This window comes from Caretta caretta, chromosome 3 (assembly GCF_965140235.1).
Source record: "Caretta caretta isolate rCarCar2 chromosome 3, rCarCar1.hap1, whole genome shotgun sequence".
NCBI classification, from domain to species: Eukaryota; Metazoa; Chordata; order Testudines; family Cheloniidae; genus Caretta; species Caretta caretta.
This window is the reverse complement of record NC_134208.1, coordinates 18,053,192-18,072,817: the sequence shown is the minus strand read 5'-3', so window position 1 is coordinate 18,072,817 and position 19,626 is coordinate 18,053,192. Positions and strand designations below refer to the sequence as shown.

The 19,626-nt window shown below is 42.0% G+C and overlaps 1 protein-coding gene across 2 annotated transcripts in view; it reads left to right on the top strand.

The window, feature by feature from the left end:
* EVA1A (eva-1 homolog A, regulator of programmed cell death) overlaps window positions 1-19,626 on the top strand; it is a 312,742-nt gene that overhangs the window by 87,946 nt on the left and 205,170 nt on the right. For both annotated transcript variants that reach the window (XM_075126379.1, XM_075126380.1), the window contains exon 2: window positions 15,178-15,392. In XM_075126379.1, coding sequence (XP_074982480.1) covers window positions 15,178-15,392 — 215 coding nt within the window. The remainder of the gene's footprint in view (window positions 1-15,177; window positions 15,393-19,626) is intronic.

Genomic DNA, 19,626 nt, shown 5'->3' with positions numbered 1-19,626 from the left:
AACTGGAAGTGTAAAGCAACGCTAGTATAAACTTAGAGCTTGGTTACACTGGGAAACTTACTGGTAGAATCATACTGGTATAATTATAGTGGTGTAACTCCCCTTATAGAAAAATCTTTATTAGGGAAAACTGTTACTCTGCCACAGAGTCAAAGGTGTTACTGCTTCATTTAAAAATACAATTCCTGCTGAATGAACGGTCTTATTAGCTAGTTACGATACAGTATCGGAGGCTGCCAGAAGGCAATGCCATGATGTATTTGTATATAGATTATGTTTAGGGAAAGGCTCTGTAGAAGCAAACAAGAAAGAGCGGGGCTGCTGAGAGCTGGAATAGTGAGTATTGTCTGTGTGGAAGATAATGAGCATTGTGTTGTGGAGGAACCAGTTGCTTCTCCGTATTTAAGGCTGAGTTGAGTTTTGCATCTAAAGCGGCGATTGAACCTCTGTTTTGTATGAAAATGTAGTGTATCTGCCCCCAAAATCACAGCACAGAGTACAGAATGATTTTTGAAAGAATTTATAAGTAAATCTGTTAGTTTAGGATTTAAAATTTAACTTTAAAATGAGTCCTTTTAAGAAACAAACAACTTAGTTCAAAACCAAAACTAAGGTGTGACACCATCTTAGTAACGGAATAACAACAATAATTCAAACTTCCCATAAAGTTTACACACAATCTTTCAGCATGTTTAGGCTATGATTGATGATATATGTAATTTTTATCAGTAGTATTTTCATTAGTGGAAATTTTTTCCTTCAGCAGAGGATGAAGAATAATATTTTACTACAGACAGTTCCACAAAGATCTGCCATCTTTCAAAGAGGCTGCCACCTACCATTGTTCTCAACAGAACCAAGTATTATAATAATAGTAGTAATATCTAGCTCTTATATAGCACTTTTCATTAGATCTCAAAGCACTTTACAAGAGCACCTCCGTCTTCATAGGGTCATCTTTGTTCTGAGTTTGCACAGCACCTAGCACAATAAGGTCCAGGTTCATTCACCTTGATGGACCTGGTCATAGTTTTTCAGTCATGATATTTTCCCACTGAAAAACAGTTTCCTTAAAATTGAGAATTTCTGTGGGAAAACATCAATTTCAATGACATTTTTTGATTTCCTGATTGGGGATCTCCTAAATGAAAACATTCATTTTGAATCAACGTTTTGAAATAAAATGAAGTCTCTCTCATTACCCAAGTGCCAAATTGAAATGGAAAACGTGTGTGTGTGTGTGGTTATTTTTTTTTTTAAATGTCAATGTTTTTTTGTTTAGGCATTTGTGATTCAAAACTTCTTGGAATTCATTTCACAAGAAGTCCCAATATTTCAACTTTTCACTCTAATTCAGAATGGAAAATTATTTCAAAATATTAAAATTTCACACAAAGAAAATTCATTTTTTGCCCCCAAAACCTACTCATTGGGAACAACGAAAGCTGGCCATCCTTTTGAAAGAGGGTATCCATGTATGACATCACTCCCATTGAGAACAATGGGTGATGGCATTCATTTTGACATAGGGGAATTCTTTGACTTTGTCTGAAGAATATTAAGCACCAACCTCTGTGGACGGATAATCTTTCAGTTATTTAAAAAAGGCAGAAAAGAATTGATTTTATATATTACTATTTGAAAGCTACCAGTTGTGCTAGATATACTCAAGAGTGACTGCAGGAGGGAGGAGGCAATTTTTATGTGTGATGTGTGTACATTACATGCAGAGGAATGTAAAGAGTGCAGGAGGGGAGGAGAAATTGGAGTGAGTCTGAATGAAAGATCATATGGACAGGAACAAGAAGGGATGGGGGTGGGGGTTAAACAAGGCAATGTAGGGTAGAGAAATCTCATGTCTCTAAAAATCTGTTTACTATAACCTAGTACTAGGAACACTGAAATCCCTCAATTGCAAACATATAGTTTATTGCATAGTGTTACTGCAGGGCAGAGCTAAGTCTGTTTGGGTATCCTAACTGGCCTTTCCCTACAATATTTTTGAATTTCTTTGAAGTTTAATCTTGACTCTGAATTTCTTGTTTTATAGTGTTTGGTTTCAGGATATTTACAGAATCCTGTAATATATTTTACCGTAAAATATTGATATGTTCTCTTAACTCCATCTTAACATAGTGTATTGTATGGGATAAATACTCAGATCAGTGCTTCTCTCTGTTGCTTCCTCTGCTTCTTTCCTCTATCACACTAGGACTTGGTCTACACCCAAAATTTAGGTTGACCTAGCTACGTCACTCAGGGTTGTGAAATTCACACCCCTAAGCGGCGTAGTTAAGCTGACATCAGCCCCAGTGCAAGGTTGATGGAAAAATTCTTTGTCGACCTAGCTACCACCTCTTGAGTGGGTAGATTTACTACAGTGACGGAAAAACCCTTTCTGTTGCTGTAGAGCGGGTCTACACCTATGTTCCCTGTAAGCTATGCAGCAGGCTCTCAAGGGCTACACATGCTGCCGGGGAGGGGAGCCCCTTTCTCTGCCCAGGCCGGAGCTGCAGTGAGAGAGGGTTGGTGGGTGTGTGTGTGTGTGTCTGTCTGTGTGTGTGTGTGTGTGTCTCTCTCTCTCTCTGTCTCCCCCCCCTCACCCCAGGACATCCTGCACCCCAAACCCCTCATCCCTGGCCCCACCCCAGAGCCTACATCCCCCTGCACTCCAACCCTCTTCCCTAGCCCAGAGCTCCCGCCCTCACCCCCTCTGCGCACCAACCCTCTGCCCCAGTCCTGTGCCCCCTCCCATACTCTGAACCCCTCAGCCCTACCCCTACTGCACATCACCTCCATATTGGTGCACATAACATCCATTCTGCACATGGACGTTAAAAAATGAGAGGGAACCTACTAGTCTACACTACAATGGCATCGCTGCAGCTGTGCCGCTGTCTCGCTTGTAATGTACACATACCCCAGGAGCCTATGTGTTCCTTGTGGCTGGGTGATACTTGCTAGTGGCTTTGTGGAGCTGGGACCTGTGCTGTCGTGGCTGGGCTGCGTGTTGAGAGAGCAGAGATGCCCAGCTTGGACCAGTGAGCTACTTTCCGAGCATGTAGCCATTTATGTGTAAACTGCCATTCTGGCTCTGCCGCAGTGGAAGAGGAGGAAATCTGTCTTCAAGGAGCTCCCTGCTGCTTTACCCCTAACAGCACATCTGCAGTAGGAAACTACAGTAGACCCAAGGTCACCCTGCCTCCTCCTTCCCCAATGCGTCTCCGGTCCACCTACTCCCCCAGAGAGAGAGAGACCAAGCCGCAGTCATACATAGCAGAGCCTAGGGAGAGATTTCCCCCCTCTACTGTAACTAATCTTAAATTCTTAAGTGACATTTTAAAGGTAGATTATGTGTGTGTTCACATTCACTTTGGGTTTGGGCCTTTAATTCCTCCTGGTGAAATACACGGGGGAATTAAATGGCACAATCCATAATGATTGTGTGTGGAATGTTAAACTTCAGGAAATGTTTTCAGTCCCCATCAATCATTTTGGGGAAGAGAGGATAATTGGCTAGAAGGGAAGAGTGGTCAGTTGGCTGCCTTGCACTACAGAGAATTTAGTACTCTGGAAAGATGCCAGACTGGCAGCCCTGAGAAATGAAATGCATAGAACATTCACTGTTTTTTCCCCACACTGCCCTGCCAATGAGTCTGTGTCTTTTTCTGGAAGGACCCTACTTTCAGCTTGGTCTCAGCCTCTCTGCTGAGACCACCCAGGTGCACCAAGTATGTGGTATGGCCATCTATACAAACTGTTAGGAACGGATCTGGGGTCACCAGTTTCTTTCACACAGGCCACTGAGCAGGCATTAATAACTGCCAGCTATCATTGTCATCTAGTTCAGGCGTTCTCAACTTGGGGCTGTGACCTGTTGTTGTCAGGGGGTCCCACAATCCTGCCCACCCCATGTTGCTACCTAGCAGAGGGTTCAAGGCTACATCTCGCCTAGATGGGAGCAGAGGTATGGAGATGGGTTCCCAGTATGCAAAATATTTATCATAACCACTGATCTAATATATGGGTTTATTTTACAGAAGCCAAAAGTGTGTTAGGCTCCTTACAGCAAAGGCAGAAAGATATACATCCAGCTCCAAAGACCTTATAACCTAATGGCCCTAATCTTGCAAAGAGATCATGCAGGTGGACCCTTATGCCTGCATGGGGTCCCACTGAAGTCAACAGGACTCTGACAGGGCAAGAGGATCTGCCTGTGGCTTTCTGGGATCAGGCCCTGATGTTAAACAAGAGATGATGAATAGATATAACAAACAGTAAGGAGAATGTAAAGAAGCCATTATGAAAAAAGTACTATAGGGCTAAACCCAATAGTGTTGTAGCATGATGAGTGAAACAGGAGAAAGGGCTAAGGTTTAGGAGGGACCTAGTTCAGAGTGGCACCATGGGGCTCAAATACGGTCACAGGCCAAGATGTTCTCTCTCAAACTGTAGAGCTTCAGCATGTAACTGGACACTCCGCGCTCTTGAAGCATTCTTTCCTATGATTCTGTGCCTGCCTGTTGCATTGCTAATGAAACACGAGTTGTATATGAATGACTCACATCCTACAGAATTGCGTTTCCAACCCCATGAGTTCAAAAATCATGAATCTGGTTAAAAAAACCCCTCTGGATTTTTAAAATTCCTTTTTATTTGCCTTTTGGTTTCGGATCCTTTAGAGTACTCAGACTATGTTTTCAAGTTTTTCTCTGCAACCATGAGTGGTTTTTTTTAGGTTGAAGTTTGTATGAGATCTCACAATTCCAGAAGCTGGCACTTTTAGAAAACTATTTAAATATAAAACTTAAATGGCAAATGAGATCCTTTCTATAGGGCTTTGGGATCATCCTATAGAATTCCGTGGCAGGGGTATTTATTATTATAATAATCTATTAAATTGCATAGAATGGTTCACGCTACCTACAGAAAGGACATCATTTTCTATTAAATTATATAGGAGTTTTCTACAAGGGAGTCCAAGGATTACAACAACCCTCACTGTTAGTCTGGGCTAGATTCAGGACAGCAACCTAGAAGTGAACCAACCCCTTCAAGCTATCCAGCTCCCACCACATCTGTGTCGCACTAATCATCAGGGCAGAACCTTAAAACTACTGCTGAGCATTTAAAAATGTTATGAAATTCTTCAACCTTAAAAGGTTGATGCTGTCCCTTTAAACAAAATACTAGAGTAGCTTTTTACAGTCATTTTCTGTTACATTGGATCCCAGTCAGAATCTATACCTGGTAATAGAATAAATCAGATAATGGACAAGCTAAGGTTGATTTTTAGGTCAGAAGTTTCATAGGCTCACTTGCAAAATCTTTGTGTGTTTCCTGCTCTGTGCTGTTTTTATAAATATTACTGCTGGAGGGGAGGTGGGAGAAGTATTTTGTCCTGCAGAATCTTTGCAATGGCAAGCTTTAGTCTATATTTGTAGTAACAAAGCAAAAGAAACCCCATGTGTTCATATGAGGCCATGCTGCTGTTTGAGAGAGCCGATTTTCGTATTTCAAACAAGATTATCTGCAAGACTGCCTGATACGAGGCACATTCATATAGACCTACTTACTCTGGCTTGAAGCCTGGCCTTGGGTCACATTTTTAGTCCTGTTTTTGTCTCTTATTCTTAGTAATATGCTTTTCTACTCTTCCAGCTCAGCAGTTTCAATGAGATGTTACTTTATATGCAGAGCATTGATACCGATATGTCAGAAAGTTACAACAGTTTATAGCACATCTTAAAACCATACTTGTTTTGGGGTCATCTGAACTCAAGAAATAGCATCTGAATAACTTCTCTGTTGGTAAAAAGAAAAGGAGTACTTGTGGCACCTTAGAGACTAACCAATTTATTTGAGCATGAGCTTTCGTGAGCTACAGCTCACTTCATCGGATGCATACCGTGGAAACTGCAGCAGACTTTATATATACACAGAGAATATGTATTTTGGTTGGTTGTATTTCTGTTGGTAAAACTCTCTCTCATATTCCATTGTCTTAAAAACTATCTCAAGGAATTTTATCTAACTTAAAAATTCACTGTTTAGAAGAATTACAAAAAATTTCTACCTAGCTGGTAATTTGTAAACATTTATAAATGCTTGGAAATAGGGGGTTAGAGTTAAAAGATCTACCCTCTCCACTGTACACAGAGCAGTATTATTGATGGGGAAGTTGATTGTATTTACTCAGTGTTTCCTAGAAAATGGAAAATCAATTGTTTCTAAGTTTATAGGTCTATGCCAATCAAACTAATTATTTAAATTAAATGTATCCTGGCATAATGTATTCATAATTACAGCTGGTGAAAAGTTTTTTTTGTCAACTTTCATTAGCAAAAATAATAATTAAAAAAGACTTTTCAAAGGAAATGAAAATTTTCACAAGACGCTTTTATTTCTTTGAAAATGTTTGGGGAATTTTGGATCAAAAATGGAACAAATTTTAATTTTGTTTTAAAATTAAAGGGTTTTGGTTTTGTTTGTCTTCCTCTTGCCTCTTCTTTCCTTTGCCCCACTTTTTTTTGGATGGGGTGTATGTGGCGTGTGTGTGGGGAGAACCTGGAAAACCAAAAACATTCTGTTTTTTTTTGGAAAACTGACATAATGAGAACTTTTCTTTGTTCAAAAATTCAGAACATTAGAATTTTTGTTCAAAACTTTTCACAGAAAATACATAACTTTTTACCAGCTGTGTTCATAATGTAGTTGAAGATGTCACCTCTATTGAGTAGGCAGGTAACAGACAGGTCCCAGCACCACGTCCACATACCTCCTGCTTATTCCTCCATAAGCTTCTGCCACTTCTCCTCATCCGGCTCAATGATAATAGGTTCTGAGATTCTGATTTCAGTGGGAATTAAGGATGCTCAGCACCTTGCATGATTGAGTATATAGATTCTATTTGATTGGCTATGCACATGCATGAAAAAGTTTGTTCTCTAGTTTTATCCAAGAGAAGGTTAAGAGGTGAGGTGACTTGATCGCAGTCTAATCAAGGAAGAGATTTCTGACAGCCAGGGCTAGCTCCAGGCACCAGCTTTCCAAGCAGGTGCTGGGGGCGGCAGTCAGAATGGGGTGGCAGTCTGTGCCCCACGGCAGCAATTCGGCAGCAGCTCCACCGCTCTTCCCATCGCAGCGGCTTTTGGGTGGCAGCTCCCCTGCTCTTCCGTCCGGGCACGGTGGCGATTTGGCAGCGACTGCTTGGGGCAGCAAAATTAGTAGAGCCGCCCCTGCTGACAGCAGATGGTTCTTTAATCAAGCAGAAAAAGGTATAACAAAATCCAGTGGTTAGAAGCTGAAGCTAGACAAATTCAGATTGGAAGTCCAGGGACACTTTAAAAATGTGGGTAATGGATCAGCTTACCAGGGATGTGGTAAAGTCTCCATCACTTGCAGTCTTTAAGACAAGACTGGAAATCTTTCTAAAAGATATGCTATTGCTCAAATTGAAATTAGGGGCTTGATGCAGAAATTTATTGGGTGAGGTTCTGTTACATAGAGCTCATAGTACGTGATCATCATGATCTCTTCTGGTCTTAAAATCCTATGGAATGCACACTAATGTTAGATGTATCCAGAGTGTATCTGAAGCGTATGTTTAGAGTTTTTTTTATGTAACGCGTTTTTATAGCACACGTTGATAGAGGATTTTTCTTGGTGAAGGGGAAGGGTGCGTTCTGATCAGGTGCTGTATGTCACCAGGTGCACTGTAAAATCAGTTGCATCATTTGCTGCACACGTTTACGACATGAGAATCAGGAACTACATTGCAAAACTGAAATTTTACTTCATGGAAACAGGCGAAATGTGGTTACCATTTTGAAGAAAAACCCCATAAATCAGTAAACACTCATTTCTAATGATGTACACGTATGCTGTATTTTTGTCCTATCTCTGGCTGTGAGGGGAAAAGGTGCTGTTTAATTCTGTTCTTTTGTAAGCTACTCCATCAGTTACTCTGCTTTCATAAAAAGGAAAAGCTGTCTCTCTTAGAAGAGCAAGTAGGCAGCAAGGTAGGGCAATCACATCAGGATAATGTTGTCATGTCATATTAAGTGATATCTGTAAAACGAAACATAATATGCTCTATGAAACCTTTATTGTCCCCCAGCTAACATATGTCCTAGGTAGTTAGAATTGGCTTTTACTTGAGAACTGAGCAGCAATTCTCTGAAGAGGCCGGTTTGCACGAGTGAAAATGGTTGTTGGGGGAACTGACAAAATTGCTGGTTGGTGTAGAATTTCTTTCCCCAGCCTCTGTTACAACCAGCATAGAAGTTTGTGTTCGGAGTCTGGTGGTGAGGGGTTTTACTAATTTGCTGCTGATTTGCTAATTGTCAGACTCCTGCCCTGAGAAAAATCCCATTCAGTGTGGTGATTGAAAGGGACATTTCCTCTATTTTGTTGTAATTGACTCTTGTTTACGTCTTCTTCCTTGGAATGTGAAACCAGCTATAAAACCCAACAAGAGACCTTTGAACCAAACAGAAACGTAATACATCATGCCTACAGATGGGTTTATTTTAAGTAAGTTATAGCCTACAAGGAACGATCCCTCCCTCTTTCTCCTCCTCTCCCCAAAAACTATAAGTGAAAGGTGTGGAGCCCATTGCGTTATTGCTACCCTAAATGTTCCAAAATCATCAGATTTAAAATGCAATTTTTAAAAAAGTGGTGTCCTTTTTTATTTGCCTTCTGGTTTTTGACCATTTAGGGTGCATTCAGATCATGTTTTCAAGCTTTTCTCTTGCATAGTGAGGGCTAGAAACTTACTTTATTTTTAAAATGAAAGTTGAGATTCTCGCCTGATTACTTCTCTCCAGCTTTAAGTGAAACCTGTAGTTTAATGAGACCTAATAAAATCTCAAGAGCTGGCAACACTGCAAACTATGAAAAGTATTGACAAGTATTAACAGTGGTTCTCAAAGTTTTGCACTGGTGACCCCTTTCACATAGCAAGCCTCTGAGTGTCCCCTCCTCCCCCTTAAAAACACTTGTTAAAATTTATTTTAACACCATTATAAATGCTGGAGGCAAAGCGGGGTTTGGGGTGGAGGCTGACAGCTCGCAACCCCCCCATGTAATAACCTTGTGACCCCCTGAGGGGACCCAAACCCCAGTTTGAGAACCCCGGCATTAGAAGCCAAATTGAACAGATCTGACAGTGGCCTCCCCAGCAGGCCTGTTTTTCATAGAATTGTAAAATCAGAGGACTGAAAGGGGCCTCGATCATCTAGACCAGTGGTTCTCAAACTGTGGGTTGGGACCCCAAAGTGGGTTGCAACCCCATTTTAATGGGGTAGCCAGGGCTGGCTTAGACTTGCTGGGGCTTGGGGCCAAAGCCTGAGCCTGACCGCCTGGGCCCAAAGCCCGAGGGCTTCAGCCTGGGATGGCGGGACTTAGGTTACAGGCCCCCTGCCTGGGGCTGAAGTCCTGGGCTTCTGCTTTGTTCCCCCTGCCCAGGGCAGTGGGACTGGGGCTTTGGGCCCCTCCCCTCCTCCCCCCAGGCTGGTAGAGCTTGGGTGGGCTCAGGCTTTGGTCCCACCTCCTGAGGTCATGTAGTAATTTTTGTTGTCAGAAGGGGGTCAGGGTGCAATGAAGTTTGAGGACCCCTGATCTAGACCATCCCTGACAGGGGTTTGTTTAACCGGCTCTTAAAAAATTTCCAATAATGGAGATTCCACAACCCCTAGGTAACTTACTCCAGTGCTTAACCACCTAGACAGTTAGGAAGTTTTTCCTAATGTCTAACCTAAACCGCCCTGGCTGCAATTAAGCCCATTGCTTCTTGTCCTATCCTCAGAGGTTAAGGAGAATAATTTTTCTCCTTCCTCCTTGTAACCGCCTTTTATGTACTTAAACTCTTATGTCCTGTCTCATTCTTCTCTTCTCCCAAATTAAACCCAATTTTTTTCAATCTTCCCGCAGCGGTCATGTTTTCTAAGCCTTTAATAATCTTTATTGCTCTTTTCTGAACTTTCTCCAATTTGTCCACATCTTTCCTGAAGTGTGGCACCCAGAACTGGACACAGTACTCCAGTTGAGGCTTAATCAGCGCAGAGTAGAGCAGAAAAATTGCTTCTCGTGGCTTGCTTACAACACTCCTGCTAATACATCCCAGAGTGATGTTTGCGTTTTTGTTTTTTTTGAACAGTGTTACACTGATTCATATTTTGCTTGTAATCCACTATGACCCCCAAATCCCTATCTGCAGTACTCCTTCTTAGGCAGTCCTTTCCCATTTTGTGTGTATGCAACTGATTGTTCCTTCCTAAGTGGAGTACTTTGCATTTGTCCTTATTGAATTTCATCCTATTTACTTCAGACCATTTCTCAGGTTTGTCCAGATCATTTTGAATTTTAATCCTATCCTCCAAAGCATTTGCAACATATCCCAGCTTGGTATTGTCTGCAATCTTTATCAGTGTACTCTCTGTGCCATTATCTAAATCATTGATGAAGATATTGAACAGAACTGGGCCCAGGGCGGATCACTGTGGGACTCCATTCGATATACCCTTCCAGCTTGACTGTGAACCATTGATAACTACTCTCTGGGAATGGTTTTCCAGACAGTTTTGCACCCACCTTTTAGTAGCTCCATCTAGGTTGCATTTCCCTAGTTTGTTTATGAGAAGGTCATGTGAAACCGTGTCAAAAGCCTTACTAAAGTAAAGATATACCACATCTACCACTTCCCCACCCCCCATCCACAAGGCTGGTTACCCTGTCAAAAAAAAAGCTATTAGATTGTTTTGATACAATTTGTTCTTGACAAATTCATGCTGACTGTTTTATCACCTTATCTTCTAGGTGTTTGCAAATTGATTGTTTAATTATTTGCTCTGTTAAGCTGACTGGTCTGTAATTCCCCAGGTTGTCCTTATTTCCCTTTTTATAGATAGCCACTATATTTATCCTTTCCCAGTCTTCTAGAATTTCTCCTGTCTTTCTTTCATGACTTTTCTAAGATAATTGTTTATGGCTCAGATATCTCCTCAGTCAACTCCTTGAGTATTCTAGGATGTATTTCCTCAGGCCCTGGTGATTGAAGACATCTAACTTGTCTAAGTAATTTAACTTTGTTCTTTCCCTATTTTAACCTCTGATCCTACCTCATTGTCACTGGTGTTTACTATGTTAGATGTCCAAACACTATGAACCTTTTTGGTGAAAACTAACGAAGTCATTTAACACTTCTGCCATTTCCACATTTTCTATTATTATTCCCCTCCCCCCAATGAGTAACTGTCCTACCCTGGCTTTGGTCATCATCTTGCTTCTAATGTATTTATAGAATGTTTTCTTGTTACCCTTTATGCCTCTAGCTAGCTTAATCTCATTTTCTACCTTGGCCTTTCTAATTTTGTCCCTACATACTTGTGTTATGTGTTTGTGTTCGTCCTTTGTAATTTGATCTAGTTTTCACTTTTTGTAGGATTCTTTTTTGAGTTTCAGATCATTGAAACTCTCCCGGTTAAGCCAGCAGATCTTAATAGCCTCTTTCTTTTGAATTGCCTGGGATTCACTTTCAGATACTTTCAATCCACCAACAAGTCAGGCTAGTGAAGAAAAAATGGTTGTATAAACTGTATTCCCATCAGCAACTTGCAAAACCCTGCTAGTAATTGACTCTTTGTTTTTATCCTGGAGGTTGCACATTTGTGATGTAGTCATTTATATTCCAGTCGATAGTGAGCAGTGAATACTGGTAATTTACACTGCAGTGGGCAAGGGAGATAGATAAGAGGATTGAATGAATAATTTTCCACTCAGATTTCTTTAGACTGCATTTATCTACCTACCACCAAATTCTATGCACCAGTTAACACCTATTTGATACTGTCATCTTGTATGATTAAAAAAAGTGTTCCCATGCAGATATCCAAAAGAGATTCCCCAGCACCATGTGGGGAAAGAGGAGAGAGTTTTCTATTTAACTTGTGTGCCTATTATCTAAGCAACACTGAAGTCCCAAGATGCTTGGCAAGGGCCATGCTTTTATAAATTTCAATCAATGAACAATTCATCAGCAACTCACTCACCCTTTGAGGTTTCTACACAGTGATTGGCCAAGAGATCACCCCAGCACCGCCCAGACCCTGATGCTAATGCTGAAATCAATTCAGATGCTCATTTTCCTAACCCCAGAATGCAGAACAGTGAGCCACTGGATAAGGAAAAATTTGCATTTTCAAAAGTGCTTTCACTGAATTGGGAGTAGGTTAGGCAGATGGGGAAGAGGAAGAGAGAGTGAGAGCATAATGACTATCTATACACCTCGTCCTTTCTGCTCTTCTTGGAAACACAGATAGGCGGGTGGTCCACTTATTCCAGTATGCCCTTTCTGACAGTGGCCAGTGCCAGATGCTTTAATGACAACTAAAGCATGTTCACTGGCCAGTCACCATCAAAGGGCTCAAGTGATAGTTTTCATTAATTTGAGCTTGAATGAACTCATGTTGTTCTGTTGCCAAAGGAAAAAAGGAGTAATAAGTTGCTCTAACATGTGATCTGCACTAATTGTGGGGATTGAAAGCAATCCTGATTCTGGATATATTGACACAGGAGCCATGCTGAGGGATGGCTGCTTTGGGAGAGAAATCCCCTGAAGCAAGGGAAATCTTTACTGAATCCCGGTAACACTTTCCTTCCCCCCAAGTACACCAGAGGCAGGGAGAAGTCCGAAGGTGGATTGATAACTTGGAAACTAATTTTTTTTAAAGTTTGGTTTTATTATTTATTTGCCTTATTTGATCAACATGCTTTATGAGTGCCCACTGGAGGGAGAGCAGCTATCCATCAGACTACAGCGTGCATCAGGACAAAGCAATCACCATGGTGCAGGACGCTTGCTCTCTGAAGTAAGAGACAGCATTGAGAAGACCCAATTCATTTTACACCAACAGAACTTCCTCAGACTAGGAATAAAAATGTTTTAAAATTTAAACCATGCTCTTGCCTTTGGTCTTATGCAGCCAGGTAGCTTATTCCAGCCCCTGGGGTTGCATCCCAGAAGCCTTTTTTTTTTAAAAGGCAAATTTTGCTCCTGCTGCTTGAAAATTAATAGATAATTTGAGCAAAAAATATTCAGAGTATATTTTGAGGTGTTATGGCAATATAATTGTTTAATAATAATAGTAAAAGATGGGGCGGGGGGTAGTATCCAACATCCTATAATCAAAGCTAAATGGTGGGGCCGAGCTACATTGTTGCTTTAACCCCAAGGTCCCTGAGGAGGAGTTTTTGTCCTGGGCATCTTGTGCCCAGTTTTTGACCTCTGACCCATTTCAGCATGACAGCCCACTTACTGACTTGTCTGTCCTGCTCTATAGTTGATAAGGGAGGGGGATTGTGGGAAATTCCCACAAAAGGGACCACTACGATCATCTAAATAATCATTTATATGATTTTTTTTGTGTGAAATCTATCATTCCCCCCCCCCCCCCAGTTTTGAACATTTTCAAAACTTTTTTTTTCCTCTCCCTTCCTAGGTTTTTGTTTTTCCTGCTGCCTTGCCCCTCCTTCCCCACTTTAACCTTTATCCAGTTACCACTGAAAAGGTTAGAGAAAAGGGCAGGGAAAGGAAAAACAACAAACCAAAAAAGGGATGGGGTTGTTTTGGTTTGCTGGGCAGCCGGTCAGACTCCTGTCCTCCTGGTCAGGGCAGGTTTCGGGTTCCATGCTCAGAAGTGCCAGCACCCAGTCTCTGTTGCAGACAGTCTTTCTCCCTGCTGCTACTTGGGATGGGAGAGGGGCAGACGCTGGCTGCAGCAGATGGCTCTCACTGTGGGGGCCAGCTGAGAGATGGGGAATGGTTCCCAGCAGAAGCAGGTAGTGGTGGGTGTAGAGCTCACTACAGGTAGGAATCCTGACCCAGTCCCCTCTTTCAATGGCTGTAAACCTTCACAGGTTTCTAGACACAGCACCTCCAGTTGACTAGGGTAAACCGTAGTCCCAATTTGCTTAGGACAAGGACTGGCTAGTGCATTAAGCAGAGCTGTATTGACATGGGGTTTGATCTTGAGAGGTACCACGTAGAACTGGGGAATGTTTTTTCTTCCGCCCCCCCCCCCCCCCCCCCCCCAGTCCTGTGAAGATTTTCAGGGTTTTCCTTATCAGGATGAAACTGAGACCTTTCCAAGTTTTTCATCAGGAAGAGAGACACACCAACAGCCTGATGGTTAGGGCACTCAACCTAGGATATGGGATACCCAGGTTCGAGTCCTTGGCATGAATCAGGCAAGGAAGGGCCTCAAACCTGGCTCTGTCACGTTCTAGGTATGTAACTCTCTAACCAAATGGCTATTCAGGGGTGGTCTTTTGTGCTGGTTTTGACCAGAGTCCACCCTGAATGGGAGAAACCTTTATCAGTGAAAGTCTAATTGAAATTGGTACGTTCCTGCTGCAAAAAGTTTCAGTTTTGACAAACTGGCAATTCCTGACAGAAAACCTGTTTTGTTGAAAATGTCCCTGACTAGCTCTAGTACTGAACATTCACAACTCTCATCGATCTCAGTGGTGGCTGAGGGCAAGTATCACCTCTCTGGATCAGTACCAGAATGTTTAGCCCTGAAGCTTGAGTGTGGTGGATGCAGAAGATGTTGTCATAGTGACTTCTCTGTGATGATCCTCTCAGTCACTTTCACTTAGTGTAACTTTAATGAGACTCCATCTCTGGTGTTTGATGGATAAATGACGTATTCTTCTTAGTGCTTTTCCTCTGATCTGTGATGTGGTAATGTCTCCCTGGGAAAGATTTTGTTCTGTGGAGCAGCTTCCTTCTAGAAACCCTGGAAACTCCACCTAAGAAGGGAGAAAACAAACTTTTCATGCCACTGGTTAAAAGGGGAGAAACAACCAAAGAAATTAAAATAGTTTTGGGAGAGACCACACAATTTAGTGGTCTGAGTGCTGGACTAGGAGCCTGGAACTCCTGAACAGTAACGTCAGTTCTGTCATGCACACTCTCCATGACCTTGGGCAAGTTGCTTAATCTCTGTGTCCATTCCCCAGCTGTGAAATGGGAGAGGATGACACAATCTACTTGACTGCAGTGCAGTGAGAGTTAATCACTGGATTTGAGTTAATTAGTGGCAGCACTGTGTAGCTAAGAATGATGATCAGTGACGGGAAGCTAATGGCTCTTGTCATCTCTTTTTTTGGCAGGCTCTATATCAAGAGTGTTAAAGAATTACAGTGACCATGCCTGCGATGGAGAATATGTCTCCCTGAGATGCCCTCACAGAACCACCATCAGCATCCAGTCTTCCTTTTATGGCCGAATTGTGCCAAGTCACCAGATGTGTCCCTCCCGATACCTACAGTCCTATGCAACTTTAATTAAGGAAGATGTTGCCTGTTCAGTTGGCACTTCCCTTCAGGTACTGCATGTTAAATTTCATCTCTTTAATTCTGGGTTTCCTCTTTCCCAGGCCTTGTCTTGTGCCTGATGCCACTTAGATCTATGCTCTAAAAATGATCATGCTGGGTAACACTGGCCATCTGACACTGTGAGAACAATTAACTCTTGGAGCAGCTTACTAAGGGCTCTGGTGGACTCCAACATGGCAAATCTTTAAATCAAGGTCTGATGTTTTTCTGAAATATGCTATAGCTCAAACCAGAATTGAGGGAAGTCCTATGGTGCTACTCCAGAGGTCAGAATAAATGATCAGTTGTTCCTTCTGGCTTTATAATCTATGAAATTGTTAATAAATAGTTTGTTCTTGCAATGTAGATGGGACCGAATTATGTCTCACTGGGATGTTCCTGAATTTTGCTGCAACCTTTGACTTTAGTGATCCAGGAATGTGGCTAAAACACAAATATATTGCAAGACCAAACTGTGTTTTAACCGTGTTGGGGGATGGACTACCTTTTAATTGGACCTCCTAACATGGTGGTAGGTTTTTAGTGTAGAAAGGATTTCCTGTAGGGTTAACTTACATTTTGTTTTAGGGTCTTTTATTTTAGTGACTAGAAATCCAAGTAGAATCTTTAGTTTACTTTTTCTCCTGTGCTCACAGGGTCAAATTCTCAGCTGATGTAAATCATCATAGATAACTGAATCATAAAGAAGAATTCTGTCCATTTGACAGTAGCTAATTTTAGTCACTCATTTGTATGGAAAAAAATCTATCACCAGTATCTTCTCTTTAAATGTGTGTGACTACCACAAATCAAAGAACCCTTTGTACATTAAATAGGATTGGAAAATTCAGATGTTGAAACCTACACTGATTGATATTGTTGACTTCAGTGGGGACTACTCATGGGCATAACATTCAGTACATGCATCAGTCTTTCCAAGATCAGGAATTTGGATTGCAAGCTTTTGGGGGCAAAAACCTGCACTTTATTTGTGTTAAGTGCCCTGCATATTTGTCTGTAAGTCAATAAGAATTAGTAATAAATGTTACAGCAGAACAAGGAATGATGCATCTATTGTGCAAGGAACCACTTTGTTCTAATCTGGCAAATGTCCAGTTTCCCCAGAGAGCTGCTAATTGTGGCATCTCCTGCACCCAAGCACTTTTAGAGAAATGTACAGTTTATTTTAAAGAGCTGATCTGAGTGCTTTTGCTCCTACATGTCAGTGGTAAATGCTGAAGATAAAATGGTGAGGCAATGTGTGCCCTAGAAGAAAATCACATGCTGACAGACTTACAGTTGCTTTTGTAACACTAATACTGCATATCAAGTGGCTGGGAGTCTCCTTCCATCATGCCAGAATTTGCAGTAAAGAGAGGCTTTCCCAGATGTGGTGATAGCTTGTAACAAAGGGGACAAGAGGCAGACACACTGTGGGGATTAAAGACAAAGGATTTTGGCTGAGGCCAACCCATCCTCCTCTTTATTTATTTGTTGCCAAATGATGCTTTTCAAAGTCTGCTCAATAAGTTGCCTTTGCATGCACAATAGATACACACATGTATTTAGTCCTTTCCCTTATCTGCAAATGGCATATTTAAGAAGCCTCCCCAGCTTCTGGACTAGCGAGAGAAGAGGAGAGTCATAATGTTTAGTTTTTCATGCTGTGACTTTGCTTGCAGGAGTTATTTAATGACAATCTTAGGTGTTTGGCAGGGTTCTCATGGGATCATAGAAATGTAGGGCCAGAAGGGACCTTGAGAAGTCAGAGTCCAGCTCCCTGCACTGAGGCAGAGCCAAATGAATCCAGACCATCCCTGACACGTGTTTCTCCAACCTATTCTTAAAATCCTCCAGTAATGGGGATTCCACCTCTGACCGACCCTGCATCCTGTGGGCTACATGCCGCCCTTTGATTTATGCAGTCAGGTTCCATTGGCATCCATGGTGCTTTTGAGAGCAGAAAGTGTCCCTCTGGGTTTTCGAATGAGTGGTGTGTGCTGTTGTCAGTCATGTAGTATGTGTGTGCGTGTGGAGCACTGAATGGTGGATCCTGTAGGTCAGTGGTTTTCAACCTTTTTAATTTCCAGACCCCTAAAAATTTTGAATGGAGGTGCAGACCTCTTTGGAAACCTTATACATAGTCTGCAGGCTCCTGGCTGAAAACCACTGTTCTATGGTGGTAACAATCTTTTGCGGACCCCCAGAGGTCAGCGGAGCACAGGTTGAAAATGACTGCTTTCGAGGATGAGTTTACGAAGTGACTAAGATTTAATTATTTCTAGTTACCTATAAGAATGGCCATACTGGGCCAGACCAATGGTCCATCTAGCCCAGTATCCTGTCTTCTGACAAAAAGAAAAGGAGTACTTGTGGCACCTTTGAGACTAACAAATTTATTTGAGCATGAGCTTTCGTGAGCTGCAGCTCACTTCATCGGATGCATTTCCACGTATCCGATGAAGTGAGCTGTAGATCGTGAAAGCTCATGCTCAAATAAATTTGTTAGTCTTAAAGGTGCCACAAGTACTCCTTTTCTTTTTGCGAATACAGACTAACGCAGCTGCTACTCTGAAACCTGTCTTCTGACAGTAGTCAATGCCAGGTGCTTCAGAGGGAATGATGCTTGTATACTTAGAGCACTAGCCTGGACTAAGGAGTCCTGACTTCTATTCCCTGCTCTGCCACAGACTTCCTGTGTGACCTTGGGCAAGTCGCTTAGTCTCTCTGTACCTCAGTTCCCCAATACAGAATGTGGGTAATAGTACTTTCTTCACAGGGGTGTTTTGAGGAGAAATCAGTTAATGATTTTGAGATGTTCGGATACTATGGTGATGGAGATCATAGAAGTATTTTAGATATCCTCCTTCAAACTGTGCTTCTCTCAACCCCATAGGGTCCCTTTGGAACCCTTCTCTCACCCTGGTCCTCATGACATCTTCCATGCTGCCCTCTATGCATGGGAAACACTCTCTTCCTCACCTCATACATTGGATGACTTCCATCCATTTCAGTCCCTGGACATCTTACAGCAAACCCCCCTGAAGTGCTAACTACCTGGGTTTTTAAACTCAGTGGCACAGACAGTACAGATGGGGCCATTGTATATACATCCTGTTTGATAGTAATTTTAAAAATATCAGCTAAACTAGGATCCTTCACAATTAAATCACTTAGATTTTAATCAAGCCCAGATTGCAGAAATCAGTCTCTCTGGAAGAGGGGAGCTTGGGGAGTTAACATCCTTCAGTACAAGGAAATGTAACTCATTAATACAAAGGGATTCAATTCCCATTTAAAGGATCCCCACCACCAAGAAGTACAGTTTGGAAGCCTTTTCTGTGATAAAAGGGAAAACTCTGAGGTTGATTACACTGAGATTTACCTCCGTTAATCCAGGCATCCAGCCTAGTCCTTGGGGTCAAGTGCCAGAATCCCTTGCTATCAGCTCTTGTTTTCATTTGAAACAAAATGTACAGCACATGGGAATGCCTGTCTGAAACGTTATGTGAGTGACCCAAAGCTACAGAGTTCTGTTATTCTAACATAGTGAAGTCAGATTCAATGTGAGATTTCCAAATGCATAAAGACTTCGAATGGCAAGCAAGCAAAGGGCCATTCATACTGGACTTTCCGTCTCAAAGTGAAGTGACTGGGTCTCTACTTAGCAGCTGGGCCAAAATGAATGAATGAATGGGGTAGGTCAAAGAACAGATTAAAATTGTGGAGAAAATCTGACACTATTTATCTGTTCTCAGATTTGTGGTGAAACAGCTACCGCTTAGGTTAGGGTTCCCGAGATTTTAATATCAGTAGTTTTGAGGTTCATTGCAGTGTCAGCTGGAGGAAAATCAGAAAAGCTTCTGTCACTTTTCTTGAAGCATCTGTTGCATTTTTCAGATGTTGCAGTGTGGAAAATGACCACCCATTTCTTCTCCTTTTGGGCTAACTTTGGACCTATTTTACTCTGTGGTAATGGCCACTACAGTTGTGGTGCAAGCCAACCACTAACACTGGCCTGTATTCTGTTGCTTCTGAAATTCCACATAGATTATTCCTGATAGGGAGATAAGAAATCCGTGTCCAGGTGCCAGACAGGAATGTACTCAGGCACTATGATGATGGGTGCAGAATACAAACCTACTCAATGTCTCCTCCTTGGCTCTGCAGGGCACTCAGGCAGTTGGAACTATCAAGTTTTGCAGGGGGCCAAAAGTGTGATGCAACAGCTGTGTCCTATTTATT